Source organism: Rattus norvegicus, chromosome 3 (assembly GCF_021556685.1).
Source record: "Rattus norvegicus strain SHRSP/BbbUtx chromosome 3, alternate assembly SHRSP_T2T, whole genome shotgun sequence".
Lineage (NCBI taxonomy): Eukaryota > Metazoa > Chordata > Mammalia > Rodentia > Muridae > Rattus > Rattus norvegicus.
Window position 1 is genome coordinate 52,334,432 of NC_141536.1, and position 22,779 is coordinate 52,357,210.

The following is a 22,779-nucleotide window of genomic DNA, read 5'->3' on the forward strand; positions in this document are numbered from 1 at the left end:
TAGCCCTTGCCCAACTGGGGAAGTAGGGAACTCTGCCTCCAACTGGGCAACACTTACAGACCCCCACCACACACACTCACGCACACACACACACTCACGCACACACACACACTCACGCACACACACACTCACGCACACACACACTCACGCACACACACACTCACGCACACGCACACACTCACGCACACACACACTCACGCACACACACGCACACACACACGCGCACACACTCACGCACACACACACTCACGCACACACACACACTCACGCACACACACAAACACACACACTCTCACACACACATACACACACAGACACACATACACACACACACACTCACACACACACACACACACACACACACACTTCATCACTGAAGGCGTGAGGTAAGACTGCACTGAGGAGCAGGATGCAATAGGTCCCACATCTGAGGAGGAAAGAGCTGGACTGTGGATAGACAATTCACTAATTGGAAAATTAATGTGTCCAAGCAGAATTAGAAACTACTCCAGGACACGCATAAACTACTGTTTGGAGGCCAACTCGAAAAGCTGGAAGCTTTCGAAAGCAGAATAGTCTTCCTGCCATGAAGGGAAAACATGACTTGAAAAAGGACTAACTTTGCTAGCACTCCACTGACGAGGTTTGGTTTTATTTGTGGGGTTGCTTGTTTGTTTTCTTGAAGCCTCAAATAAAGGGGGCGGGGTGGGGGTTGTTCTCAGTGGGGCTGCAATGAAGAGGCAGGAGAGCCCGCATCTAATTATGGTCAGAGGTTGACTATTGCTCTCAAAATGATCATTAAACTAGGGAACCATCCAAAGCTCTGGTTTCTCCAAAACACTCTATAAATCAAAGCTAATTTATGCTTCTAAAGAGGGGAAAGGAAGAAAAGAGGGTGGAGAAGAGAGGGAACGGGAGACAAAAAGAACGAAAAAAATAATAGCCAGCCGAGCAGCAGAAAGCAATGTCTTTTTGCTGAGGCAAGAAAAAAAGATGTCTTGATTCATCGATGAATCTAGTCTGTGACAGAGCAAACTGCCTTTGCAAGGATGACAGAGGAGGAGAGGGGCAGAAGCTGGAGCTCTGACGACGGAGGCTCAGGAGACCGGAAGGTTTTCACCATGGACATAACGAAAGCACGCTGCACACCCTGGTCGGGGACTTCACAAGAGACTCTCATTGCTACAGCACAACACTGCAGTAAACATCCAGCAAACCCACTGGTGATCTGTGTTCTGGTCTAAGTGAATCTGGAAGGTGTGTTTTTACACAACTTAGCTTTATAAACAGCCACAATCCTGGAACTCTCAGAGAGGCGAACTCCTGCCATCTAATATGATTCCCTTTGAATGAAAGAGAAAGGGCCCCAGGGTGAGTTCTCCCTACCCTGGGCAGCTGTGCTGGGTAAGTAGGAAACAGGCAAGTCCTCTGGCCCTGGGACCTTTGCTTCCCCTTCCGACAGCAGCCAGCAGCCAGCATTTTGTATTGTCACTGTTTCCTTTGAGGTGACTGTGTTCACATCTGTCATCCATCACAAAGTAAAATCATTACATAATTTCATAATGTCATGCCTGAACTATTTTTTTCCTTTCCTTTCTTTTCTCTCCTGCTCCTCCTGCCTTGTTCTCTTAAAGAAACGAGAGCTTCAGCTGCTGGGTAAAGGTTTCTCCTACAATGTATGGCCTGATAATTACAATCACTAATGACAATGAGCTGACAGTTCAGCGGCACAGAGATGAAACTGACTTGTCCCTGACTAAGCCGAAGACAGACCTAAACACAGGGACTCAAGTCAGAGACGAAGGTAAGAGGCGAATGGTTAAAACCTAGGGTTCGAGAAAATGCTGGCCACAGTGGCACACATCTGTAATCCCAACACTTGAGAGGCTGAGGGAGGGGGAGCAACGTTTGAGGCAAAGAGTGATGAGATGCTTAAAAAAAAAAACCTGCCAAATTAGCTCGTGAGTCGAAAATGTTCAGTAGCCTCTGGATAAAGATCAACACCCTGGAAGAAAAGTTCAGTGACAAGGTAAATAACAATGAATGGTATGTTTATGGAATTTATTCTATCATCTGAGGATGGTCTGAAAAGACAGATGCCTTCAACGAACAGATGACTAGTTCTCCGCTTATATAGTGGATTTTTTAAGAAGATTCAAAAGTGCCCTAGGACAGTGCTCCTAACCTTTGAAGCTGACCCCAAACCGGGGAAGCAAGCACTTTCAGGAGACTCAAAAGAGCTCAGCAGCAGTCTGCAGGACAAGGGTCAGACTCACTTAGCAAGCCTTAAATTCCCACTGGGCAGCAAGCAATCTGTTTACCAGCCTGCTAAAGTAACCCCCAACCCACAGGGGGCAAAGAAACCAAAAATCTCAAAACTCTGTTCAGAAACCTCACTGCTCCTCTTCCAGAAAGAAGAGACTGATTCAATACCAGTCCAGGGATCATGAACCTTCCAGCGTCTAAAGCATACGGTAAATGTGAAATCAAGAAACCCCTGCTTCACAACCAAGGGATATGTTCCAGAGGTGATAAGCTATTCTGTATTTCCATTTATACCAGTATCACTGTGGAATTCTGGTTGGCACCAAGTGTGGGGTCAACAAATCTTAGCATGGTCAGAGCACATGCTGAAACAGGACATAAGGTAGACCTTAAGAAGGACGTAACGCAGACCTTATCCACAATGGTCATTTCATCCTGACAGACTAGAGTCAGTCACAGGCAAACTCCAAAACAGACGAGAAAAATGCGGAGGAATACAGAGTGAAAGCACGTGCTTGGAGTACGAGATGTCAGTCCGTACGTGAATGCAACTATTCACCGTCCGTGCCCTACTCCAGTTACTGTTAAACTCTACCAAAGGAGGTTTTGCACTAACAACCAGCCTTGAAATTCAGGATACAAACAGACTAAGCACACTATAGAAATGATATTTAAGTAACTATCAAATAAATAGATAAATGTATTTTTATATCCTCAACCAGTTTGAGGAGTTGGAGCAGAACTCATTTCAAAAGATAAGTTTAAATCAGCAATTACTCAGTCCCGATGAGTCCATCTGACATTTATTTCCCCCTTTATCCTGGGGGAAGCTGGCACCCTGCTTCGCACTTTTAACAACTCGTCTCCTTATTCAGCAAAACCTGGAGTTGAGGCCGTGATTACAGGAAAGGTACAAACTGCTGTGTGAGGTCACATCTGGCCCCGCATATAGATTCCTCCCATCGTGGGACAAGGGCTGTGAACTCAGGGAGAGAACTGAGGGTTGGGAACAGGGCAGGGAGTACCGGTCTTGGGGGTGAAAGATCCCTTGGGGGAGGCAGATGTTCCAAGAGCTGGTAAATAGTTGATAATTGTGACTTCTATGACATAATGCGCTCACAAGATAAAGACCCCAGTGGCCATTGTCTCTTCTAAGAACAATGGTTTCCAGTTAACACACAGCACCCTCTGAGATGAGGCAGTGCTCCAACCTGGAGATAATACACGCTCATGGAATTAAAGGATTATTAGGATACCGGATGTCCAAACATTGCCAAAGTGGGAAACCGTAGGAATAATAAAAGTGCAAGCAACAGCAGTGGTGGAGGCTGAAAGGGCGCAGCAACTCTGACAAAGCTCCTATGTCTGTCATCTGGACCACAGAGGCCCGGTGACCTCGGGCAGGCTACACTCTCAGTTCTTAGTTATTTTTGTTTCAGAAGAAGTTGGGAACAGTAGTATATTCTGAAGTGCCAGAGCCATTCCTCCCATCATCTCTTAATCTGTCAAGACGCTCAAAGGGCAAAAGTTTGAAGTTAAGTAAAGACCAAAGCAACATATCCACTCACTTAGCATCCTTGAGATTGAGAACTTCATTGTTTTACTTTACTGAATACGTAACTACGCGTGTGTTCTACAGAGCTTGGGCGCTACGGCAAGAAGGGGTTCAGGAAAATTAACTGCAGCTAAAGGACAGACTCGGAGAGACTGATGGGGCCGAGCACAAAAGGAATGAAAAGCACAACCTTTAAACAGCTTGCTAAGGTGCATACAGCCCGTGATGGTACGCTGGTCCCAGCAAAGGGAGGAAGGACTGAAGTAAGGATGTCTCTGCTGACCTCCAATCTAGCCCTAACTGGGCCATCATGCCTGTTTGCCAGCGGTGATAAAAAGAGAAAGAAGAAAAAGCTACCAGCGGCCCTGGGCAACTCAGAGCTTGACGGAGACCAGACCACAGCATCCGCACAGCTTGAACCCTGCTTCCAAGACTGCCTGCGCCTGTCTGCGCAGGCGCACTCAAGCTGTATACACTGTATCAACAGTCGGTGGCTGGGGCTCCAGCAGAGCACCACAATGCAACACAAACAGCATGGGCGAGCTCTTAAGGGATATTTCAAACCAGGCATAAATGTTAATGTGTGGTTCGCAATTTAAAAAGCTACGCAACCTCATGCAGAGCCACGGAATAAGAAGACTCCCAAGAGACCTCAAGGACCTTCAGCTCCAGCTCTCTCTTAAAACGACCCAAAGCTATTAGGCAGTGCAACTACAGTTAAAAACAAGTTGGTGGCTGAAGCAGGACCCGACTCTCCCCACTGTTTGGTCAATGCTTTTTCCACCCAGGGAAGGTGACCTTGGGGACCGGTAGAGGACAAAGACACAATTGTACTGATCACTACACGGCCGGAAACAGGTAAGTCTTGCTCAGTAAAAATGCCCACACAAGCAATGTACGACTGAAATTTTGAAAGAAAAAAAACCCTCCATAAATGAATTTTTTAATTAAACATATAATTCAGAAGCCATTGCTCTAATCTCGGCTTTGACTGGCAATGCGTTGCTTCAGTCCCATCGGGGCCTATGCACTGTATAACCTGATTTAAAAGTGGAAGGCCAAACAGATCTGGAAAAGTACAGCTTTACCCTTGAACTTAATTTATACTATAGTGTACTGTAATTAAGCCTGAAATAAAAGCTATATTCTGAGGAGAGACAAAAAGCTCTTGTTAATGGCATTCCATTCCCAACGTAGAATAAAACAAAAGGCTTATTTATGGGGAGCCAACTGTCATCATACGTTGTAGCTTGTATGGTGCTACTGGACTAATATTTGTGCTGGGATTAGCGTCGGGATAACCAATGAGTTAACTTCTTCTCCACTGCAGTTTTCTTTTATTCTGAAATAAACGGCCAAAAGGTTAAAAAAAAAAAGGAAAAACAAAACAAAAACAAAAAAACAAACAAAATGGTCAAGCAGAAGGAAACTGTATTTATGAGATTAAACTCTAAAACCCTTCACAGTTTGCTGGGTAACTAATAACCATTTGCTAAGCTGTTCATTTAATAATGAGTCTGCTAAGCCGAAAGCGATTGTTCCTTCTGCCACTCAATGCTCCTACAGTCAGATCTACACAAACAAGCTCCAACAGTTTATGTAAGTGCTTCGTTTCAAATCAGAGTACAAGGTGAGCAGGCCAGAGCAGCAAACTTGTGTCAACACCAAAACGAACTCTGTTGCACATCACAAAAGAAAACTGAACTGGTATACGATTTGGTAATTTATGAAAGCAAGTGTAAATGAGCAAAAAGTACTTTTGGAAGAATTCACAGCTGTGCCATGAACTCTTAGAGAAGGGCCAGAAGAAGCCAGACGTCGGACTCTGGGGTCAGAAGTCACATGACCTCAGGGCAGAGTATACAATGTACATGGAGTGTCACACTGGGACCACGGGGACTGCACAGAATGAACATGGCAATAAACACTATTAATCACAGATCATCCCCCAGGGGAAAAGAAAGGGGTGTGGCTCATTCCCGAGAAACACTACCCCCCATTCCACGTGCCCAGGGCCAGGAAGAGCGAGCGACAGAGTCCCCTCCCCTTATACTCACTAAGAGTTCATCCATACTCGTCTGGCACTTTTCCAAGTTGATCCGCTTTATGGCTACGCGTTCTTGCCTGGGTTTGCACAGGGCTGCCTGAACCACGGCGGTCGCTCCACTGCCTGAAACAAAATAAAGAGGAGGTCGGCTCTCACATGCAGCACCCGTGTGCGGCGGCTAACTATGCATCTCTTTCTTACATGCCTGTATTTTAAGTCTTTGACTGCAGATGTTCAAAATGTTACCAGTGACATCTTCAAAGGGTCCCCAGGGTCCTACAATAATTATCCAGAGGAGAAAGGGGACATTGGGATGTTTCCAGGTGTTTCTCTTAGGACATGGGGACCAGCAGTATGAGTATAACTCTGCTTAGAGTGGTGATCACCCTTGAGTCCAGACTCCTTCAACTACACTTCTATCTTGGGTTCTTCCTCTATTCAGTGCAATCCGTGCCAGCCAGTCCAGCCTAGGCTACTTTCAGGACTTCCATTGTGTCCTGAGACTTAGCATCCTGAACACTCCCAGGGGTTCAGCTCTTGCTCTACAACTAGGAAAACACACACACACACACACACACTCTCTCTCTCTCTCTCTCTCTCTCTCTCTCTCACACACACACACACACACACACACACACTCTCACACACACACACACACACACACACAAACAAACAGAAATCCACCCTAGGATTCTCTTGTTTAAAACATAGCTCTTAAGGTTGCCAAGTGAAATAATGCCAATCCGTAGTAACAAAAGCTCTTAGCATTCCTGGGAATTGCATGTTTTTTAAAGTCTCTTGCTCATTAGCTAATGCACTTAAAACTCCTAAAGGACGGAGCCATGCTGTTATCCGTATTTTATAAGAACAGAATGTGGAGGGGGATGATTATTCGTGATTATTCGTGGCACAACACCAAGAGCTTCTAAGCAGATTTATATCCCACCGAGGCAAAAGACCCCCTCCCTAGAGCAAGGCATCTTAGTTCTGCAGTTAATACCAAAAATGGCGCTCCAATCACATAAACCATTTCTCGCCTCTACATATCCAATAAAAGAGACACAGCCTACACTTGGGACTGTACAAAAACGGGTACGTACGTGACTCTCTAACCTCCATCCGGAAGAGCTGATTTAGGAACGATGTGCCCTCCGCGACCCTACCAGCTGGGACCTAAGAACCTGGAGGATCAGCCTAGTACCCTCCACCTTCTCTACCTTCAGGGCTCCCACACACAGAAGCCCAACCTGTGTGAGCCCCGTGTGCTGAACACCCACAGCACGGTAGCACTGTCGCCGTAAAACTCCCATTAAAGCTTGTACACCTTTATCATGGGCCTCATTTTATATGTGAGAAGAAGGGAACCTGGCAAAGTTGCCCCAGGTCACATAGCTGAAATGGAAGGACTGGGCTGGGATCTGAGTCAGTGTGCCAGCCGCCCACGACTGTGCTCTTTGTCTGCTTCCCACAAGCCAGAGCACAGCCTGCCCTTCCTTGCTTGCATCGCCCTTGCCAGGAAAATATTTCCTCAATACTAAGTAGCTCAACCAAAGAGAACCACCCTGGAGAAAAGGTACAAGTGAGCCTCCCTTTCAGTGCTGTTGTGTGATGGGGCTTTCCTTTCCCAACCCCAGGGGCTTTCCATGAGCCTCAGTTCCATCAGATTGACCTCGCTGGCCATAAATGTTCCGGATAAGTCAAACGCTACAGAGTCCTGCTGATAGCAAAATGTATTCCCAGTCCCCGGAACAAGAGACTGTCAGTGAAGGGCGCCTCAGAGAACGTGCTAAGTAGCTGGTTAGCAATGAGCCTGAGACCCAACAGAGACATCCACCATCATTTTAACTAGCTGCTGGCAGCGTGCCATATCACTCTGACGTCAATCTCCATGTCCCTCTCTTCCACCCTTAATACGGTCTCCAGCATTTTCAAATCAGAGCAACTGAAGAAGGAAAAGCAGGCCAGCTCCCAGGAAGGCCGAACAGGTGCATGTAACATCAGGCTCCATCGGCCCTTGGCTTACAACTTCAGACTGCGACTCCCGCTAATACACTCACAAATGCAGTCACGAATAAGGACTCTCTGAAGCGGGAGAAGTGGGAAGTCTCCTGCTTTATGACGAGTGTCTTACTTGTTAGGATTATAGCCATCTCAAGAATAATAACTTTTATCTCCAGACAGGAAATAGGAAGCTTTCCGGCAGAAGCCCTCTGCCACAGCAAGAAAGGATATAATCGTCTACTGAACACTAGGAGATCCTGCTCTGAATAGAGAGACATCCTTTAACTTCAGAAGGCACCAAGAACCAAGGGGAAAAGAGAGGGCAACCAAGAGAACAAAGTCTACTCCTCACAGGGAGATACAAGATAAAGAATGGTCCTCCTGCCTGCAATAATTGAAGAATGTAGGCCTAAGACTACAGGGCAAGGGCAAGGCATGCCGGTTAGTGCATGTGTGTGTGTGTGTGTGTGTGTGTGTGTGTGTGCGCGCGCGCGCGCGTTTGGATGGTTGGTTGGTTGGTTGGTTCCAGATTGCCAGCCGGGATACACTGGTGGGCCGTGAATTCAGTTTTTAGGTAGATGGAGGCTTTCCTTCTAAGGAGAAGCTTCAGAATGTAACTTGCCAAGGAGAGCTAAGAACAGCTTTGTGCGGCTTTGGTTCAAAGCATGCTCTACTGCGAGTCGTGATCTAAACTTGGAAGCCTGCTGTAAGAGAGTGAAGAGTCCAAGGGCTAAAGGAAATCCACGCTTCGATGGGAGAGGAAGAGGTGACCTGACAATTTTTCAAAGGGCAGTGTAGAAATAATGGGAAGGCAGTTTTGCCTTGAGGAACTTTGTGTGCTTTGCTGAACAATTTAAAGGGAAGCCTGAAAATGTAGGACCCAATAAATAAGCAAGTGCTAGAATGTGAAGCAAAACGGAGGCAAGTGAAGGGTTAAGCAGGGCCTCTCCTCAATGCCGAGCTATGACTCAGTAACATTTGATGGTGCGCTTCTAAGAACTAGCATCCTTGGGACTAGGGAGTCTTGAACATCTCTCATTTTATTCCAGACACCCATCCAACATGAATTAAAATGTTCTAAGGGACGGTGGTGCATGTGCTGAACTAAGAAAGCTATGCCTTTCCATCTTGTCAGGATATTTTAACTCAATGTGGACTTTTTTCTGGTGACTTTCTGTAATTCCAGGCAAAGAACAGCTTCTAAGTTTTAGACAGAAACGATGGTGACTGCAGCCAGAGGCAGAGTTTCCTTGAATTCATTACCAAGGTATAGGTCTGTCTTTGTGGGCATGTGTTCTCATTTCCTCGTCCCTACTGTTGCTTGAACCGAGGCAATCACCAGGAAACTCCATGGCTGCATTCGCACCTCAAGTCACTCAAAGGGATACTTTCTGGATATGAAATTCAGTGTCATAACTGTGGATTCCGATAAGTATTCAAGAAACTAACACAGGCTCCAGTGCTTCTTCTATTAAAAGAAGAAAGGAAATCAGAGACTGAGATGTAAATTTCATCTTCAACACTAGCAACCGTCTTAGCGTGGGTCTCCTGTGAGTCCTCCTCACCCAGCCCTCAGCACCTTATTCCTCTGTACTTACCTCAGAGGTATTTCCATTACATAAACCAGTGTTCACAGAGCCTAATGCATTAACAACCCCTTGAAGCACCACTCCCTGGCTACCTCATTTCAAGGACTAGGCTTAACAGCCAGAAGACAACTTCGCCGATATTAATTCTTCACCTATATGAATTCATCGGCAAAACTGAACAGCAACTGAAGTTCTGTTGGGTGGCAAGCAATTCACTAGATGATAGAAGTCCAAAGGTGGCTGCTCCTGATACAGGCTGGGTAAATCTTTCATTCTGTTCATTCCCTATGCAGAATATAGATGGGATCAGTCGCTACAGTAACCTGAACTTTTGCTACAAATTAAAGACATGTATGGTAAAGCCCAAAGCACAATAAATTTAGAAAAGGGGCCTGTTAGGAGCATAGAGATCAAACGTCCATCAGGAGTGACAACTAGCATCATTGGACTAGATGAGCAAAAATTTACTCTCCTCTCTCCTCACCCGGAGGAAAGGTACTAGGTCTGCAAACGAGGAAGACAGACACAGAAATCAAGTTGGACAGCACCTAGAACTTCACTCTCTAGCCTCCTGAACTATGGAAGTAAATTTTAGTCTGTGCTTCAGACCACCTGGCTTATGATACTTTGTTACAGCAGCCCCAGAACACTGACGCAAAGCCATTCGCAGTCTATTCTAAGCCACTCTGCCACTAACACCTGTAGTGGATGCCATGCTAATTACGAGTTCTGACCTAATTAAGTCAATAACCAGAGGCGAGAATCACCTGAAGTGACTTTGGTAGATCACTCTGGTTTCCATATCATAGGCCAGCAAGATCTTTAACTATGAGGTTAGGTAAATGTCTTAGTCACTGTTCTATTGCTGTGAAGAGACAGCATGACCAAGGCAATTCTTTAAAAAAATACATTTAATTGGGGGATTGCTTACAATTTTAAAGTGCTAATCCATGATCATCATGGCAAGAAACTGACAACCGGACGGGCAGCATTAGCTGAAAGCTTTACATCCTGATCTGCAAGCAGAGGGGGGGTGGGGGGTGGGGAGAGCAAGAGCGACAGAGAGACAAAGACAGACAGACAAGAGACATTCAGGCTGGCATATGCTTTTGAAACCTTAATGCCCACCCAAGTGACACACCTCCTTCAACATGCCACACCCACTCCAGCAAAGCCACACCTCTTAATCCTTCCCAAATAGTTCCTCTAATGGGAGACCAAGCATTCAAACATATGAGCCTATGAGACCTCAGACCACTCCAGTTAAGATTCTACTCATTAAAGGTATGGATTTCCTTTGTGACTTTGAACCTAATATCTAAACTTCAGCTTCCTTAATAAACTAATAAAATCCACTTGTATGGCTCAACAGCAATAATGTGAAACAGCCAACTGAGAAAACATAAGGTGCTCTTGCTGGGACTCCCTGCTCCCAGCAAACCTTGAAGGCGGCCAACTTTACCTACAGGCCGTGTATATGTGTATGTGTATGGAACCTAAAGGACTCAGGCCAAAGTGCTCCTGCTTAGAATAGGTTTCATTCTGCTTAGTATCAAGGAAGCTCTGTTGTTGGTCGGAAGGGAAGGGAAAAGCACCAATGTTAGAAACAAAATGCTAAATGCTTCTTAAGGTCTCATGCAACACGATAAACAGGAGAACCTGAAATGTAAAAGGCCACTCAGATAACTCAGCAGCAGTGATGAATTAATATTCTATAACTAAACTTGATGTGATCAACTTCAGTATTCAGCCCACGACACACTTTTAAACCATATTTGGTCATTAATTACATAGGTGTGCACCCCAGTGCTGCGACGTATGAACTGTGTGTTCCTGAATGGATTATTTAATGTTTACCTGCCTCAGCTTCTTATCTGTTAGATGGCGACAATAATGCCAAGCTTAAAGGGGGGGGGGTTGGCAGGATCTAGTAAATTAATAAATGGGAAACCCTTGGAACAATGTGCAGCCTACAATAAGCCCTAATTAAACATTCTAGCTAGCATTCCAGGTCAGATGGTATTCCATCAACTTGTCATTTTAATACTGTACAATAATTCCGTGGCGTCGGTGAGCCATCATTTATTCAGCCCTTGTGCTAAAAGAGTATTCTCTTGTTCCAATAACCAGTCTATTTCCCACTAATAAGAAGCAACGTCTACTGTGTGTTCTCTCATTCTCATTCTCTCTCTTTCTCCCTCCCTCCCTCCCTCTCCACAATAAACACAACAAAGTGCAGAGTTTATTTAAGTTGAAGTCAGGATGTAGCTGATTACCTAGTAACGGCCTCCCCTAAACTGGGGCTGGGCACTGCGTTAACCTCTGGGATTCATGACAGCCACTGGGAAGAAGCCTTTCATCACATCCCACTTATGCAAGAAACTCCGAGATCTTAATAAGGGCTAGGACCTTTCCTAGTGCATACAAGGACTCTTTAATGATGTTCACACTGTCAGTGAGTACAGTCCAGAGCCACACCAGGCTTTCCTCACAGAAGTGTGGAGTATATAGTACACAAGACATATTCTAGCTTTGGCTCGAATGCTTTCCTGCAGCCCTCGCTGCCCCAGCTCACTCTGCTCTATTTATATCCAACCTTACAGTCCACAAAGCCAACCATCACATGAGCCCCAGAAACCGACCAGGGGAGACTCTGGTGGATGGATACACGTGAGCTTTGCAGAGGTACAGCCATTCAACCTTTAACCTGGAAAGATTGCGTAGATTTGCAGAAAAGCTGTAAAGATTTGTCAGATTTGTGTGAGCTCTCCTGTACTTTAAGGCCAGTGATTAGTTTGATGCTGTTGTTTTTAATATAAAAGCACTCAGTGGAGAAGAAGCTTCCTGCGGCCCACACTTCTTTTAAAGGTAAGAGTAGTATTTGGTTTCCAAGTTGTACCCTTTCTTACCTGATGCTCCAAATTTTAAAATATCTGTTAGGCCATGCATTTGAAGTCATCATCTGACTGGATGAAAAATGATCCAGTGGTGCTGGGGAAATTAAATATTCCCTTGAAAGAGAGTGAAACATGATCCTTATCTCTCACCTTGTACAAATACCAACTTCAGAGGGATCAAGGGCCTTAAAGTAAGACCTGAGATGCTCAAGCTCTTAGAGAAAGAGGTAGAGAAAACACCTCAGGGTGCAGCCCTAGACCACACTTTATGGAAAGATCTCTACTTGCTCAGGAAACAACAGCAACAAGCTAGACTTCATGAAATTAAAATGCTTCTGCACAGCAAAAGTAGAGAGTCGAGTGAAGGAACAGCCTATAAAACGGTGAGAATCTGTGCTAAACACAGGTGTGACTGAGGATAAACAGAAGACACATCGTACCCCAAAACCAAAACAACCCAAACTCAGCAAACCAATCAGCATCCTGGCTAATGCTGAAATACAGGGCTGGGGAAAAGGCTTGGTTGGCAAAGCATTTGCTGCCCAAGATTGTGGAGTTGAGTTTGGATCCCCAGCCCTTATGTAAGAAAGCTGACTGTGTGTGCGCCTATGATCCCAGCCCTAGGAAGGAGGAGACAAAAGGATCCCTTGTTTTGGCTGGCTAGCAAAATCTACCCAAATCAATAAACTCTGCATTTGTGAGACGCTGTCTCGAAAACTAAGACCCAGAAATTGCAAAAGACATCTGATATTCTCTGGCCTTAACCTATGTGCACACACAAACACAGACAAATGGACAAAAGATGAAGTGCGACTGGCCAATCCACATGTGGAAAAAATGTCCAACCGGCACGAGGTGTTAGAGCAATGCGAACAACTATCACACTGGGAGACCGTCTCATCCTGGTCTGAAGAGCATTCAACAAAGAAAACCGCTAATACTGAGCGATGGCAAGGATGATGGCCAAAGGATGATGGCTCTCATAGAGCCTTGGAGGGAGTGTGAACTAGTCCACACACTATGGAAATCAGCACGGAGGTTCTCAATACAAAACAAACAAACAAACAAAAACCTAAAAATAGATATACCATATCCCCATCTCTGCCCTCCTGGGCATCTGCCCAAGAGCTCTGAGTCAGCCTATCACAGGTGAGACTTGCACATCAATGTTTATTGGAGCACTGTTCGCAACAGCTAAACTCAACAAAAACCATCTAGTTAATAGCACAGAACTTAACAAAACAAAAAGCAAAAGAACAAACAAAAAAACAAAAAACCCAAAAAACAAAAAACAAAAAACAAACAAACAAACAAAAAACCCCAAAACCAAGTATCCCTAGGATGCGATTTTAAGTGAGATGTCAGGAGCCTGGGGCATGGGATCAAACTGGATGGGAGATAAACAAGCTCATCCTGGTCTCCAAGCTGAGTCGTAGATAACAAAGTCATACCCTGCCAGCATCGAGAGGAGGAGACCCTGAGACCAGGGCAACTGAGACGATGTCAGAAGGACAAACTGCATATTTTTATGATTCATGGATCCTGGATTTTATAGAAAGACATAAAAAAATCATATACAAATGACATGAAAGGAAAGTCATACCTCTCCTGTATGAAAGCTGTATGACACTCTGCATGTGCAGAATGACATGTATAGGGAGAGAGGGAGAGACAGAGGATGAAGAGGTTCATATTCTCACATGGAAATTCCCACTGTTTTGCACAAATAATACATGCCAATAACAATTACCGCAGTGCGAATGGTTCAGTGTGAAATGGTCATGTTTCAGGGAAGCGCCCCCAACTGCTTTACTGTACATTGCCCTTCGCCTCAGTGTACTGTCTGCAAACAGGGAGGAAACCTCACAGAGCCACCCGCTTCATCCTCTGATAGGAGCGTGCAGTGACATCTCAAGTCACTCATAAAGGACAACCTCGAGAGAAGTATCACATGTCAGATGCTATAAGCATTAATGTACAAAATAGATTCTATTGGTGCTCTGTCTGCATGAATGTACCGTGCCAGGAGGCTACGAGGAGTCCCGCATTGCAAAGATATTTTTCAATACAGTCACAAACATGAATGATCTTGTGTATGCCTTTCTGCCTTTGTCAAGTTAATGAAAGGGGATACGATTAGGAAAGACAGAGAGAAGGAGAGAGAGAGAGAGAGAGAGAGAGAGAGAGAGAGAGAGACAGAGACAGAGACAGAGACAGAGAGACAGAGACAGAGAGACAGAGACAGAGAGACAGAGAGAGAAAGAGACGACAGACAGACTGACTGAAAAAAATGTCCTCGTGTTCCACCTCTGACCTTCCTGAACAAGCCCGCTTGGCAAAGCATTTAGAGGTCACACACCTCACCATGAAAGGAGACCCTTGTATGGAACTCATCAAAAACCGTCCAATTACTGCCACAGAAAAACAAAAAGTAGCCCCAGGTTCTGATTTTAAGTGAGATAGCAGTAACCTGAGTGTGGAATCAAGCTAGAAAGAATGTAAACGAGCTTACCTTAGGTTTCAAAGTACACTAGCCCTGCAATGGACGAGCAGGGCAGGCAAACTATGCTCGTTTCCCTGCGGAAGGCACATGGACTAGGATGGCTGTCATAAAGAAAGCCGGGTAGCAGTTTAACAGTCTTCAGTAATAATGCTGTTTTTAAGGGATATCATATAAATGCTAAGCATGAGTTAGTCACTAAGTGTGCTAAACACATCTTATGATGCTGCTAAACTGCACCCAACTCAATGTGATTAGTACCAGATTTACTCCCAGATCATTTTACCTCTTAAATAATATGCAGAACACACACAGACAGACAGACACACACACATACATACACACATATACCCACATACATACCCCCCCCACACACACATAAACACAGTCATACCCACACATACACACACACACTCACTCACACACACATACACACACACATACACACACACACATACACACACACACACACCCTCGTGAATTTGACAATTAAAAGTGCATTGAACACTCAGTGGCAGCGCATGCAACAGCCTGTGTGAGGCTTCCGTGCAATTCTCAACACCAGAAAATAGAAACAGTCTTAAGCAGTCACGTAGGTCTGGCCCCTCAAAAATAAGACTTTTCTAGAATTTTAATTCCAAAGTTAAGACTACTTCTTGGGGTGAAACACACGGGCTCTTTAAGCAGCAAATGTGTTGTTGCTGTTCATTTATTTGGGGGGGCAGCACCCTGTCCTGCTGTGGAGGAAGAGGAGAAACAATACACACCAGAGACACAGTATGAAGCACTTGTGCTGACACCATCTTGAGGAACCTCCAGCAGAGCCAGCCACCTCCTCAAGGCTCTCACAGACGGCCCCACACCCCTCATCCTAGCACTTGCATGCTTATGGTGTCTCTCAGGCACAGCTTAGAAAACAGAAATCTTCTAAGTATTCCATTGGTGGTGAAGCATATGCTGTCCCACCACTGGGGAGGTAATTTGTAGACGAGGGAGGTAGAAACGTGTTCCCTTCTGGGCATGTACAAAGGCAAGGAGATGCCATCAAGCTGTGTGATCTATAGGCAAGAGCAACTGCTAACTAGTTACTGGGCTCTCTCTACCTCTGCAGTTCTTCCTGTGCAGAAGGTGGCTGGGGGGGAACTCCGAGCGCCAAGCCTTGGGAGCTACCTGCCTAAAACCACTTCTCATTTCCATAACACCCAGTCCAGTTCCATCAGAATACGCTGGGAGCCTCCCCACCTTAGAAATGAATCCAGGAGTTAGCAGGCAAGGACCGCAAGGACCCTGCAAAATGTGTCAGATTCATATAAACTAGACTTCTGTGGGAAATCCCCACCAGGGGAACCCATTGACAGGCTGACAACCTTCCATTCCTATCCCAGGATGTGCTCTGTCAGGTACTTAACTGCAGGGTGCACACATCCTACAGAGAAAAGTTTGATTTTTACATTCAGCAAAGGAGCATACTAAAGTCCTCACCCACATCGGACAGAACTGAAAACTTCTCCTGTTGTGCTCTGAGGGGGCAGTAGCTCCGCCCAGCAAAGCCCACTTGCTCTACTGATTAAATCAGCCACATAGAAGCCAACATTCCACAAAGGAATGTCCATTACCATTTGCACAGATAAACAGAGCCACTGGCAAAAGCCAAAAGGCACAAGCGTCCCACTTTGACCATGCGCACCATGGCAGTGGCCTCTAGGTCTGGACTCCTCCAACCCTAACCCATCTAGAAATGGGAAGGGCAGGAAAAACAAAGGGACTCCCTACTTCCACATACCCTGGCTTTGTATTAAGAGGAAGAAGCCACCCATCTAACAGGATACAACTCTGGGAATGACCTAAGTCCATGAGAACCTTGGGTTAAGCACTGGTTTCACTGTCAGCCTCTCAGGGCAACACTCAACATTGGAGGCCTCTTCCAAAGGTCATTACTGTGCCCATAACCTCTGTCCAAGTGTCTAGAATAGTCATGGGAACAGCAAGAGTCTAGCTACTGTTTAGCAAGAATGTGTCAAACCCAAATTTTTATATTATTAGCCTTGTATGTATGAGGACAGTTAGCCCTAGGAGCCCAGCCAAGAGGTGGGTAACTACTGACTTTTGCTTGCCTTTTATAACGGAGGAATCAGGCACAACTACAGCAACGGATTGGTCAAGGCAACGCTGCTTCAAGCAGTCTGGCGGCGAACACCCTCAGTCCTAACTGAGGCAGAGGCAGGAAGCAGAGAGGAAGGGGACGGAAGGTACTACATCTTGAGAAGACATGTTTATGAGTCCTCACAGCAACCCTGTCTGATCCCACTGAGGCCCAGTTCCTTAGTGAATCCTAACACTGATAGATGGCTCTGAAATGCTACAACAGTATGACAACTGTTACATAGAAAATTATGCTGAGAAAAGATTCATTGTTCAAGATCAAATCTTTTTCTCTCAGGTCTCTAACCATCCCTAGATACTGTATTCATGATGTAGCAAGTAACTAAATAGTGTTCCCCCAGCTCCAGGACAGAGCTGGTTTTTCTTGTTTTGGGGGGTTTGTTTGTTTGTTTGTTTTTGTTTTTGAAGTCCATTCATTTGCTCTCACACTGCCTGCACCTTCCTTACCTCGGCACCTTCAACACTGAACTGATACTTCTCTGGTCTCCCTTGGCAACTGAGTTTCTCCCCGAAATTCTACCCACAGAGCAGGAAATCGGGTAACTAGTCTGAGGTGGCGGCAGAACACGGGAGCCATAAAGAATGAAGGGGAAGATTGCACCGTTCGTGGACAGCAACAGCCTGACAACCCTGGAGGCCTTGAGAGGACACGCTGAGCAGGAAGAAAGAGGAGAAACACCCAAGGAAGAGTGGGATAAGTACTGGGGAAAGCAGCACATGCCTGTGTCCTCTAGGCCCAATGGAGGGGTCCTTCCTACTGGAAGCTAGCTTTGGGTCCCACAGTTGCCTCAGAGGGAGCCAGGTGAGGAATCAATGAGGCTGCTGCTTCTCTCTACAGACCTGGGTCAGGGTCCAAGGCGTGAAGTGTGTGCTAGAGTCAGATGGTTGTAGGGCTCTCCCAGTACCTTTCAGTGACGGTGTGTACAAGTTGACCTGGAGGATCCGTTGTACCTGTGCTGTGCTTTTCTATGCTGTGACAGGATGCTGTTGGCTCATGGACCCCAGGTTCTGCATAATCACAAAGGCTCTGGGCACTCGCTTCCTTACAGGAGAATGAAGAACCTAGAGACTTACTGGCCAACCCAGCAGGAAGGTTAGCCCTGGCAGGAAGGGGCAGATGCCTAGAGGGAAAGGGGAAGCCATGGCTTTCTCCTGCTTTTAATAATGCAGAAGGAAAACACTGCACTATAAGAAACCATATTGAATGATTGTCTGTGTGTTTAGCTTTATTAAATTGGCAATTCAACATCCACTCCACACTATCCTATACACATTTAGTACTTGATATTCAGTTACATTTTGAGAGACGAGTTATAAAGGAAAGATAAGGACAAATCTATTTCCTGTCTCAGTAGACTAAGTAAAATCAAACTTTAGAATTACTTACAGCCATTGAGTAGGATGAGAAATGTCCCTCATAGATTTGTGTAGGGGGAAGAGCGGATACTAAAATCTGGTTTCCAAATTGACTATGTCAATAAAGAGGGTAAAAGCCAATCGCTGCAGGAAAGGTAAGGAGGAGGGATTTCTGGATCCCAGGAGGAAGAGGAGGGAAAGAGATAGAGAAAGGGCTTTTCAGCCAGCTTTGGAGAGAGAAGCATGAGCCACGGAAGGTCTGGGGGCTACTAGAACCAGTGGAGGAGGCAGAATTGTAATATAGGAGAGCTGTTGCATTTACGGCTATAGACTCTTTGCCCAGCGGTTGTGTTATCTGGCTGGCTTTGAAATATTAATGCTGTCTGGTGTTTTCCATCTGCGGCGACTCAGGTAGGCAAGAGAAAAACGTCAGCCAGCTGTGGGGTGGTTGGCCAGTAGAGACTGGAGCGGCTTGGTGAAGCCAGCCATGGGGCAGGGTAAGGCAGCCATTGCTGGCGCCGGCAAGGAGCAAGCATGGATTTTAAAATTATTCACAACAGTTTTGGGCATTTGAACACTTGCGGTCTGATGGACGGTGCTGTTGAGAGATAACTCCTTGGTGGAGGAAGAATGTCACAAAGGGTTTCAAAGACATTCCTGGTGTACTCTCGCTGCTTCCCGGGACTGCTCCTGTTCTGGAGCCATGACCCTAAGTAAGTCTTCCTTCCCCAAGTCACCTGGATCAGGGTGTTAGACTGCAGCTATAGAAAACTAACCGAGACAGCTTCAGTTCCCTGAAAACATACTCCATTCATCTGGAAAGCATGGGCCCTCAAATAGTGTGAGAAGTAAGGCCACACAGTAAGTCGACAGAGCAGCCAAATCATTGCATTTGCTTTTGTTTGGTATATTTTAAGCCCTCAGGAACACACATCAAATAAATTTCACAACAGCACCCCTGTCAAAATCCAAGACGTGCAGATTACCTGGTATCATGAGAAAATATGTCATTATACATATTTTTATTGAAACTACTTTTGGACGTGTGTGTGTGTGTGTGTGTGTGTGTCCATGTGTGCTTGTGTATATATGGCTATGGGTACAACTGTGTCTATGTGCAAGTGAAACCAGGGAACAGCCTTGTTTATTACAGTGTCTGCTGATAGGCCAGACAGAGAGACCTTGATTCTTGCTGTCTCTGTCTCCTAACACCGGGATTATAGCTTATTCTTAAAGATTTATTTATTTAATTTTATGACAATGATATGTGCACCTTGTGTGTGCCTGGTACCACAAGGGCCAGAAGACAGCATTGGCACTGGTATATTTACAGGTCGCCATGCAGGTGCTGGGAACCAAACTTAGGTCTTGGTGACAGCAGCTGGTTCTCTTCACAGCTGAGCCATCTCCCCAGCATCCTTATCAAGCTTTTTATGTGGGTGCTGGGAATCTGAACTCACAGCCTCATGATTAGACGACAAGCGCTTTGTAGTCTGGACCATCTCCCCAACCTCTACAATGAAACTACATTCTTAGAGCAAGAGATCCAGGCATTCGAATGAGTGGCATACCTCTAAGCCATAAGCTTCGAGATTCTGTGTTCTGTGTCCCACTCAGGGATGTTAGGATGACATACATGTGTTTTGGTGACCAGGTCGCCATTTACTACAACTTTTACAATTGTCAATAGCTTTATTGGTTTAGACTGGTAAGGACTGGTTAAATCAACCTTTTAACAAACTTCTGTATTTCCTTTGTTTCATTTAGCCTACTTTAAAAAGAATCATTTAGCTTCTGTAAGATTTTTTTTCTGTCCTTACTTTGTGCCGCATTCCTGGTTAACTAATGTTTCTACCTTGAATTCCCGGTGCTTACAAGACTGTTAAGCACCCCTGTGATTTTATCTTGCTACCAAGACAACCTCAAAAGCCTGTTGGCCAAGCTCTTAGTTGTGTATTCCGGACTGTGGAGTACGCGGTGTGGGTCCGAATCCTGGAAAAGCCCAAGATACAGATTGAACATCCTAATGTAATTAGTTTCACTTTGTTATGTGGCAAAGACAGCACTTCAGGGCAGCGAGTCCCAGTGAAGACGTGAAGGATCAATACAAATGAATGAACAGCTCAATCAGATCCTCCCTCATTAAAAGGGCAGGAGTGGGCAAGTGATCGAAGCACAGCACCTACTGGCTGTGTACAATAATCATAATCAATAATGCTTTAACCACACCAGGAATACCTACAGCCTGCATTTGAGGAGAACTTTAGTTTATATCTCATTCAAAAACAACAGGGAGTGAGTGTCTGTTTATTTAGTCAATACATTTTATGGGCTGTCCAGTATGTACCAAGTATGTCCAGTATGTACCAAGCATTATTTAAGCTGCTGGAAAGGAAGCTTAGAATAAGTTCTCTGCCCTCCTACAGTTTACATTTTAATGTGGGAGGTGATTGGGACGTCAAAATATCATGAACAAGATCAATTTTAGACTGCGGTAAGTGTGGTGGCTGAAGTTAAACTGTAGTTAACATGAAGCTACTTCCGATGCTCAGGTGAGGTGGCCGCCTCAGGTGAAAAGGAGTCACCCTGCAAAAATCCACAGGTAAAGTAGAGGAGAGGACAGTCTGAGTATCCTAACGCCTTTGTCTGCGACAAACAAGAGTTGGGAAAATTCAAGGGACAGAGACGCGGGTGACGTGGAGATTATCGGTGAAAGGACAGGTAGGAAAGATGGCTGGGTGGGCAGGCAGGACACAGGACACAGGACACAGCACACACGGAGCCATGAAAACAAAGAAAGCTTCAAGGCACTGTGTAAGAAGGACGAGACCTGCTTTAGACTTGGCGGTGGTCGCTCTGGGGTCCTGCATGGAGACGAGGTTGTACATGATACAGTCTGACGGAACGTGATGGATTACGGAGTTGCTGCGTGTGTTGCAGCAGAGGGTGGCATGCCATGTGTACAGACAGCCAGGCAGAGGAAGAGAGTGGCTGACTGGGGATGCATCTGGATCCCAAGTCATGGCATTTGCTGATGGTGGACTGGAAAGACAGCTTCAGAAAAAAGCGTGCTGGGATGAAACAGATCACGTAATCACTGTTTCTGTGGGCCACCACTGCATTTTAGATATATGAATATCTGCTATTCACTCCGTCCTTCCCCAGACTCTGGTCCAGTCAACAAGCTAGGCCCATCCTGCTCCAGACGACAAATCTACACGGCATGCACATTGTTTGAATGGCCTCCAATCTCACATATAACGGTAACTGACGGCTGGAGGACAGAGTGTGGAAACCAGCTGACCACCATCTCCCAAATACCGAATAAGAAGAGTCAGGCAGAGGAAGACGCATTTCCACACATTAGGAGTTCCTTCAGAGAGAAGAACTGCCCCATCTTTCTTACAGGGGACCAGATGACTGCACTGCCTTCAGAAAACCAAAAGACGGAATTTAAATGTTTCACATTTACAGGTCTTTTCCCATCGAATGCTTCCTGAGGCTTAAAGGAAATACCTATCGGACAGAAAGCTCTCTCTTTATTCCCTTTCTTTACTAAAAACACAACTGTATTAAACAATAACGACGTTTTTTTTTAAATCCCATTAAAAATCCCACCATGGCGGCATATTGTGTCTCTACACTTACTCGCCCGCACTCACACTCACGGGACTCCCACATATATCCACAACTGTGAGTTTATATCCTGCTGTTGCCAATAGTGACGTCATAGTTTCCACATCTGTACTGTGTGTCTCTAAGTACACACACTGTGGTGTGGCATGCCCAACATGTTATCAAGCCATAAACTATTGCCGTTGGCCCTTGACTTGGTCTTTATCTCAGTGTGACATAATACCCGAGAGGGGATGGCCCGCCTTTGATGCGGACAAATGCTCAAACGGCGCCAAGTGAACAAGCTCCGAGGCTTTCACACAGCCACCTTATTTGGTGAGTCACCAACTCACTTGTAAAATCACTTATCTGTCAATGATTTGCCAAGCCAAGTGAGTGTAGAAAAGTCAGTCAATTTCACTTGGAGATTATTCACAAGGGAGACTGCCCTAACTCACAACACACAGCAGGAAGTCAGGTGAACCTACACCAGAAAATATCCCCCTTATCCTCCCTCCCCCTCCCCCTCCCCTCTTCTTCCTTCTTATTTATTTATTTATTTATTTATTTATTTATTTATTTATTTATGTATTTATAATGTGAGGACAGAACAGAAACTGAGAAGGAATCTCTTGTTCTCTTAACACCGTAGTTCCATCACCGCTGTATTCACTGGCTAGAGAAGCAGTCAGCAACAGTCTACGGGTCTCCCTGAATATCTTAGAGAAAGTTCTCAGTTAGCTCATGATACACGAACATGTGGTTGATAAACTCCGAACTATACCTAAAAC

The 22,779-nt window shown here is 45.4% G+C and overlaps 1 protein-coding gene and 1 long non-coding RNA gene across 2 annotated transcripts in view; one reads left to right on the forward strand and one right to left on the reverse strand.

Annotated features, from left to right (window-relative positions):
- The window catches only part of Stk39 (serine threonine kinase 39), a 265,532-nt gene that overhangs the window by 200,520 nt on the left and 42,233 nt on the right, over positions 1 to 22,779 (reverse strand). Inside the window, 1 exon segment of the mRNA NM_019362.1 lies at positions 5,878 to 5,990. Within this exon segment, the coding sequence (NP_062235.1) occupies positions 5,878 to 5,990 (113 nt within the window).
- On the forward strand, positions 16,998 to 22,000 carry LOC147995492 (uncharacterized). The gene is made up of 3 exons (XR_015683547.1): positions 16,998 to 17,103; positions 17,544 to 17,819; positions 21,539 to 22,000. It is a non-coding gene; the product is annotated as an uncharacterized LOC147995492 (long non-coding RNA).